The following is an 8,944-nucleotide window of genomic DNA, read 5'->3' on the forward strand; positions in this document are numbered from 1 at the left end:
ATATAAACGGGTGCCAGTCTGCATACAGCAATATAATCGGCATATGGGGGGAGTTGATCTGTCCGATCAACTAATGCAGCCGTATCTAATCATGCGCAAAACCAGGGCATGGTATAAAAAAGTGGGCATATATATAATGCAGATGGCAGTCCACAATGCCTTTATTATTTTTAAAAAGGCAAATGCTGAGCTGAAATGCACATTCCTTTCATTTCAATTTCAGCTCATTTCTGGGTTACTTGAGTGCCACAGAGGGGGACCATCAGTGGAGCCTAGCAGAAGAATGGAGGCAGGTCACTTCTGCTTCAAGATTCCATCAACCCCCAGAAAGAAAACCCCCCAGAAAAGATGCAGGGTGTGTTACAAGAGGGGCGTAAGAGTTGAGACCAGCTATTACCGCCCTGATTGCCCCTCTCAGCCCGGCCTATGTATTGGCCACTGTTTTAAAGTTTTCCACACCCAGGCCGAATAAGCAGACTAGTTTTGGGGTGTGATTTTAGTTAACTGTCTGGTTACCAAATCTTGGCTTTGTCTCCCGTTTATCCTGTCTTCTCTGATCCTTGACCTCGGCTTGTCCTATCGTTGTTCCGTTTCTCTTTACCCCTTTGACCTCGGCTTGTACCTTGACTATTCTCTGCTTGTATAGCCCGGCCATTCTAAGGACCGGTATTACAAGTGTCTGTCTCTGTGTTCTCTCTCTTTGTAGTCTGTCTGTGTTTTGGAATCCGTGACAGCGTTGCCCGTGACACAGATTACTGGGTACTACCCCCAGATAGGTTTAAGCCAACTATTCCCCCTTTTCACAGCAAATAGTATGCACTTGTTCATAATTTGAATTGATGAGCTGCTTATACTTAAAAATATATGTGGTCTTGGAGAGGTAATTTGCAGTCCTGGGCTGCTAAAATAACACTTTGGCCCAGCATCCACTTTTGAAAAATATGAAAGTGGTGTGTCTCCAAGGTGCCCCTTCAACATCCACATAACCCTGAAAAAGGTAGACATGGGGGTATTGTTGCACTAAGAGGACATAGCTGAGCAACATATTAGGTGTTCTACTGCCATAGCACACATAAGGATTGCAAAATATACAGTAGCATCTCCAAGTGTGTGTCAAAAAGGCAGAAAGAAATGCTAATTGTAACTAGACTTGGTACAAACTAACAAAAAAATGATCCAACGCTAAGGTTTAAAATATGCCTTTTGAAATGCCCTGGGGTGTCTACTTTAAGAAATGGTAGGCCTTTGTGGGGTAATTTGAACTTAAAACCTGCTAAAATGCTTGGAATTTGCACATGGGCCGAGCATCAAAATTCAAAGTTCGGTAAAAACTGATATGGCTTGGTCTCCAATGTGCCCCTTCAACATCCACATATCCCCGAAAAGGGTACACATGGGGGTATTGCTGCACTAAGAGGACATAGCTGAGCAACATATTAGGTGTTCTACTGCCATAGCACACATAAGGATTACAAAATATACAGTAACATCTCCAAGTGTGTGTCAAAAAGGCAGAAAAAATGCTAATTGTAACTAGACTTGGTACAAACTAACAAAAAAATGATCCAACGCTAAGGTTTAAAATATGCCTTTTGAAATGCCCTGGGGTGTCTACTTTAAGAAATGGTAGGCCTTTGTGGGGTAATTTGAACTTAAAACCTGCTAAGATGCTTGGAATTTGCACATGGGCCGAGCATCAAAATTCAAAGTTCGGTAAAAACTGATATGGCTTGGTCTCCAATGTGCCCCTTCAACATCCACATATCCCCGAAAAGGGTACACATGGGGGTATTGCTGCACTAAGAGGACATAGCTGAGCAACATATTAGGTGTTCTACTGCCATAGCACACATAAGGATTACAAAATATACAGTAACATCTCCAAGTGTGTGTCAAAAAGGCAGAAAAAATGCTAATTGTAACTAGACTTGGTACAAACTAACAAAAAAATGATCCAACGCTAAGGTTTAAAATATGCCTTTTAAAATGCCCTGGGGTGTCTACTTTAAGAAATGGTAGGCCTTTGTGGGGTAATTTGAACTTAAAACCTGCTAAGATGCTTGGAATTTGCACATGGGCCGAGCATCAAAATTCAAAGTTCGGTAAAAACTGATATGGCTTGGTCTCCAATGTGCCCCTTCAACATCCACATATCCCCGAAAAGGGTACACATGGGGGTATTGCTGCACTAAGAGGACATAGCTGAGCAACATATTAGGTGTTATACTGCCATAGCACACATAAGGATTGCAAAATATACAGTAACATCTCCAAGTGTGTGTCAAAAAGGCAGAAAGAAATGCTAATTGTAACTAGACTTGGTACAAACTAACAAAAAAATGATCCAACGCTAAGGTTTAAAATATGCCTTTTGAAATACCCTGGGGTGTCTACTTTAGGAAATGATAGGCCTTCGTGGTTTTTTTTTAACTTTCCAACTGCAATAATGCCCCAAATTGAAGCATAGGCCAATTAAATCCATCTCTCAAAATTGTACTGTAAATACTGAAATGGACAGGTCTCCTATATGGCACTGTAGCTTCACAAAATAGTGCCAAAGACATACAATGGGGGTGTCATTTTACTCAGAAGACTTAGCTGAGCATAATTTGGGGGGTTTGAACTTAGTGGCACATGTGAAATATACAAAATGCCTAGCAAAAATGCAATCCATATGTAAAAAACGCACAAAATTATTTTTTACCACATAATTTGGCATATATTGGTGAAAAAATGGGGGCATGTTCAGGCACAATGTGCACTTTATGAGATACCCAGGAGTGTCTACTTTTACAAATGGAAGGCCTTTGTGGGGTTTTTTTGAACAGTCAAACTGTTATAATACCCCAAATGGACACATAGGCTCATTAAATCCGTCTCCCAAAATTCTACTGTGAATACTGAAAAGGACAGGTCACATAAATGGCACTGTAACTCCACGAAATAGTGCCAAAGACATACAATGGGGGTGTCATTTTACTCAGAAGACTTAGCTGAGCATAATTTGGGGGGTTTGAACTTAGTGGCACATGTGAAATATACAAAATGCCTAGCAAAAATGCAATCCATATGTAAAAAACGCACAAAATTATTTTTTACCACATAATTTGGCATATATTGGTGAAAAAATGGGGGCATGTTAAGGCACAATATGCACTTTATGAGATACCCTGGAGTGTCTACTTTTACAAATGGAAGGCCTTTGTGGGGTTTTTTTGAACAGTCAAACTGTTATAATACCCCAAATGGACACATAGGCTCATTAAATCCGTCTCCCAAAATTCTACTGTGAATACTGAAAAGGACAGGTCACATAAATGGCACTGTAACTCCACGAAATAGTGCCAAAGACATACAATGGGGGTGTCATTTTACTCAGAAGACTTAGCTGAGCATAATTTGGGGGGTTTGAACTTAGTGGCACATGTGAAATATACAAAATGCCTAGCAAAAATGCAATCCATATGTAAAAAATGCACAAAATTATTTTTTACCACATAATTTGGCATATATTGGTGAAAAAATGGGGGCATGTTAAGGCACAATATGCACTTTATGAGATACCCTGGAGTGTCTACTTTTACAAATGGTAGGCCTTTGTGGGGTTTTTTTTAACAGTCAAACTGTTATAATACCCCAAATGGATACATAGGCTCATTAAATCCGTCTCTCAAAATTCTACTTTGAATACTGAAAAGGACAGGTCACCTAAATGGCACTGTAACTCCACGAAATAGTGCCAAAGACATACAATGGGGGTGTCATTTTACTCAGAAGACTTAGCTGAGCATAATTTGGGGGGTTTGAACTTAGTGGCACATGTGAAATATACAAAATGCCTAGCAAAAATGCAATCCATATGTAAAAAACGCACAAAATTATTTTTTTCCACATAATTTGGCATATATTGGTGAAAAAATGGGGGCATGTTAAGGCACAATATGTGCCTTATGAGATACCCTGGAGTGTCTACTTTTACAAATGGTAGGCCTTTGTGGGTTTTTTTTGAACAGTCAAACTGTTATAATACCCCAAATTGAAGCATAGGCCAATTAAATCCATCTCTCAAAATTCTACTGTAAATACTGAAATGGATAGGTCTCCTATATGGCACTGTAGCTTCACGAAATAGTGCCAAAGACATACAATGGGGGTGTCATTTTACTCAGAAGACTTAGCTGAGCATAATTTGGGGGGTTTGAACTTAGTGGCACATGTGAAATATACAAAATGCCTAGCATAAATGCAATCCATATGTAAAAAACGCACTAAATTATTTTTTACCACATAATTTGGCATATATTGGTGAAAAAATGGGGACATGTTAAGGCACAATATGCACCTTATGAGATACCCTGGAGTGTCTACTTTTACAAATGGTAGGCCTTTGTGGGGTTTTTTTGAACAGTCAAACTGTTATAATACCCCAAATGGACACATAGGCTCATTAAATCCGTCTCCCAAAATTCTACTGTGAATACTGAAAAGGACAGGTCACATAAATGGCACTGTAACTCCACGAAATAGTGCCAAAGACATACAATGGGGGTGTCATTTTACTCAGAAGACTTAGCTGAGCATAATTTGGGGGGTTTGAACTTAGTGGCACATGTGAAATATACAAAATGCCTAGCAAAAATGCAATCCATATGTAAAAAATGCACAAAATTATTTTTTACCACATAATTTGGCATATATTGGTGAAAAAATGGGGGCATGTTAAGGCACAATAGGCACTTTATGAGATACCCTGGAGTTTCTACTTTTACAAATGGTAGGCCTTTGTGGGGGTTTTTTTAACAGTCAAACTGTTATAATACCCCAAATGGATACATAGGCTCATTAAATCCGTCTCTCAAAATTCTACTTTGAATACTGAAAAGGACAGGTCACCTAAATGGCACTGTAACTCCACGAAATAGTGCCAAAGACATACAATGGGGGTGTCATTTTACTCAGAAGACTTAGCTGAGCATAATTTGGGGGGTTTGAACTTAGTGGCACATGTGAAATATACAAAATGCCTAGCAAAAATGCAATCCATATGTAAAAAACGCACAAAATTATTTTTTTCCACATAATTTGGCATATATTGGTGAAAAAATGGGGGCATGTTAAGGCACAATATGTGCCTTATGAGATACCCTGGAGTGTCTACTTTTACAAATGGTAGGCCTTTGTGGGTTTTTTTTGAACAGTCAAACTGTTATAATACCCCAAATTGAAGCATAGGCCAATTAAATCCATCTCTCAAAATTCTACTGTAAATACTGAAATGGATAGGTCTCCTATATGGCACTGTAGCTTCACGAAATAGTGCCAAAGACATACAATGGGGGTGTCATTTTACTCAGAAGACTTAGCTGAGCATAATTTGGGGGGTTTGAACTTAGTGGCACATGTGAAATATACAAAATGCCTAGCATAAATGCAATCCATATGTAAAAAACGCACTAAATTATTTTTTACCACATAATTTGGCATATATTGGTGAAAAAATGGGGACATGTTAAGGCACAATATGCACCTTATGAGATACCCTGGAGTGTCTACTTTTACAAATGGTAGGCCTTTGTGGGGTTTTTTTGAACAGTCAAACTGTTATAATACCCCAAATGGACACATAGGCTCATTAAATCCGTCTCCCAAAATTCCACTGTGAATACTGAAAAGGACAGGTCTCCTGTATGGCACTGTAGCTTCACGAAATAGTGCCATAGACATACAATGGGGGTGTCCTTTTACTCAGCAGATGTAACTGAACACAAGATAAAACTGTGTACAGGAATAGCACACACCAACTTTACAAAATAAACATGAGAAGTTCTTTGTTATAAGTTTGTGTGCCAAAAACAAAAGAAAACACAATTTTACTCCAATATTTAGCAGAGGTTGGCGGTGAAATGGCTATGTAGAAACTGTCGAAACCACCTTAGGTAAATAGCCTGTGATGTCTACTTTATATAAATATATACTTTTGTGTTGCAATTTTGTTTTCTTTTATGGCTATTAGGCTTACAAGACAAACATACCAAATTCTAAAATCGCTCCATATTAAAATTTTATTTTACTCCTTGTGCTTTGTGACCTGTAACTACCAAAAAAAACTTAAAATCCCAGACACATTATATATTCTGTAAATCAGAACAAATACATTAATTTATTTTTAATTACTTTCCTTAACCTGCACTAATTATGCACACATTATTATTGCAAAAACTGTAAAAAAACAATATTTTTCATTTTTTTTGCATTTTTCTGTTTTTTTTTTTATAATAAGAAAGCATTTATATATATATATATATATATATATATATATATATATATATATATATGTTATATCAAATTAAAGCCCTTTCTGTCCTTTAAAAAACAGTATATAATATGTGTCGGTGCAATAAATGAGAGAGATGCAAATTGCAGTTGAACGCAAACAGCAAGAAAATGCAAAAAATGCTTGTGTCATTAAGCGTAAGTCAAGCTTCTGAAGCTCTGTCCTTAAGAGGTTAAGGGGTTAAAAGGAAATGCTAATCGGAACACCTTGATCTATATATATATCAAATTTTATGAAATTGTTCTTCCAGGTATGATGCGCATCGGAATCAGCATCACGTAGCATACTATTTAGTATGCAAACGAGGGAAGTTCCTATAACATTTCTTCTAAATTTAGCTTGGCAAGAACATATATATATGTTTTCCATGAGAGGCTAGAAAATCTATTGAGGAGCGGTTATGTTATGGACCAAGAACAAAACTGATATCAGAGAACTCACTGGTTAGTTCCACTAATGCTCTGTCTACTTGAATTTCTTGTCTGCCCATTGTTTTCTACTTTCTTCAATATATCACCTTTTATTTCTTTTACTGCATTTGATCTTGATATAACATACATTTTTCTATTAACATATCTTAATGCTTTTGATGCTGTTTTTTTGGGTGCAAGAAATAGTATTGTTGTTGTTGTTGTTGTGTTCACAACTGGTTTGCATAATATAGGGTAAATTACTGTGCCCAGTTGTCATACCCTTCCTCCACTAACCTTACATCCAGCAGCTTCCACTCGACTTTATTAAAAGAATGATCAAATAAGAAAATAACTCTCCACACAACCACCCTCTCCCACTCTATTTTACTTCCGCCCTATTTCTTTTTATACTCTATCCTTCCTCTACCCACTACCTGAATGCATATTTCCACATGTACTTAAAGTAAAAACACACATATACCTATACTCAAACAAACATAGATACACGTAGACCTTAAACTTAGATAATTATAGATGTATACTGCTTAGTCAAACATGTTTATACATAAGTGATGAAATGTCTTGCATAGTGACAGGAGAAATGAAAGTTAGAGCACAAGAAGATAGATTTAAATGTACCATAAAGTGTAGGAACTGATTAGGTAAAACATTAATTTACTTTAAGTGATTTATCCTCCTTGGGAAACACAGCTATATTAACTAGAAGGGAGTCCCCATCTTGAATGGTTTTGAATGGTTTAAGACAATTTAGTAAGATTGAAAATTGTACTCTGTGAACTAGCTGATTATCTATGTTTTTTTGCAATAAAATGTAAATTAGAAGTGATTTTAAAATGATATGGTCTATCATTACACCAAACTGAAGAATAGCATGCTTTCTTTTTTTTACTTAATTTTAAAAAATTATTCATATTTCATATTTTATCACTTTTCTCTTTGCTTAAAATAGGTATAAATCTAGGCTCACAGGTTGCAGTTGATCAAGAACAATGGATTTCAATGAAACAAACATGACTGGTCTGAATAATACCACATATGACGATGGTGGTTATAGTACAAATGCATATATACATTTTACCATAGCATCTGCTGTGGCTATAGCTCTATGCCTCTATGGAATTGTGGCAAATATTGTTGTCTTCTGGTTTCTTGCCTTCAGGATAAAGAGAAACAAATATACTGTTTATATTATCAACCTGGCAGTAGCTGACGTCATCTTTCTATTACTTACTGCTCTAATAATGATTATATATATAAACACACTAATTGGTGTAAACCCTAATTTTACCGGAAAAAAGACTCTCTATATATTTATAGAAATATTTTATGATGCCGCTCAGTATTCAGGAATGTTCTTCATCACAGCCATTAGCATTGAACGATGTCTCTCAATGAGCGTTCCCACATGGTGCCATTGTAACCGACCAAAGAACCTATCGTCCATCATGTGTTTTCTCCTCTGGTTTGTTGGCTGCTTAGAAAGTCTGATTGAAAATTTTGCATGTCCTCCAGAAGATTTTGCGGCTCAGACAAACGTATGTTCAGGAGTTGAGCTAATGACATTTAGTATAGGGGTTGGTATTTGCTTGCCATTGATGATCATTTCAAGTCTTACACTACTAATCATGCTACAAAAATTCAGAAAGAAAATTTCAATAGCACTTTGCATACTCATCATCATTGCTGTCTTAATCTTTATACTGTTTGTCATTCCATTCAACTTTGTATGGTTTTTAATGTATTTTCAGGTTTTGAGTTTAGATGTTCAGTATGTCAGTTTGTACTATGCCAGTGTGTTTAGCACTTCACTGAATAGTACTATCAATCCTTTTCTATATTTATTTACTGAGCTCAAATGGAGAAAACATGTCTCCATTCAAGAAGATGAGAAAGAAATTCAAACCAGCAGTGACAAAATATCAGCTGTAATGTCAAAGTAGTTTTAGAACAACTATGGAAAACATCTGCAAGACCTTTATGTGACAAAGATCGATTTGTTTTGTTTTTTTTATTTATTTTTCGGTTGTTTGCAGATACAAGTAGACACAGCTGGTTGTGGAATTCCTGCATTCACGTTTGAAAATAAAAAGTACATTGGAAATGATTAACAGTGTAAGTCATTAAAAAGAATATGCTGTAGATATTCATGCTAGAAAGTTTACAGGTGACTCATGAT

General features: G+C 36.6%; 1 protein-coding gene across 1 annotated transcript; it reads left to right on the forward strand.

Moving 5' to 3' along the window:
- The first annotated feature begins 6,731 nt into the window (after window positions 1–6,731).
- Window positions 6,732–8,731, forward strand: LOC134607941 (mas-related G-protein coupled receptor member A6-like). The gene is made up of 2 exons (XM_063450539.1): window positions 6,732–6,777; window positions 7,718–8,731. The coding sequence occupies exon 2, from the start codon at window positions 7,758–7,760 to the stop codon at window positions 8,706–8,708; it is 951 nt and encodes a 316-aa protein (XP_063306609.1). The 5' UTR covers window positions 6,732–6,777; window positions 7,718–7,757; the 3' UTR covers window positions 8,709–8,731.
- Window positions 8,732–8,944: the final 213 nt, after the last annotated feature.

This window comes from Pelobates fuscus, chromosome 4, assembly GCF_036172605.1.
Source record: "Pelobates fuscus isolate aPelFus1 chromosome 4, aPelFus1.pri, whole genome shotgun sequence".
In the NCBI taxonomy this organism is placed as follows: Eukaryota; Metazoa; Chordata; class Amphibia; order Anura; family Pelobatidae; genus Pelobates; species Pelobates fuscus.

Excerpts from the sequence above, each read along its gene's own strand:
- LOC134607941 (XM_063450539.1), top strand. The coding sequence starts at position 7,758 with ATGGATTTCAATGAAACAAACATGACTGGTCTGAATAATACCACATAT.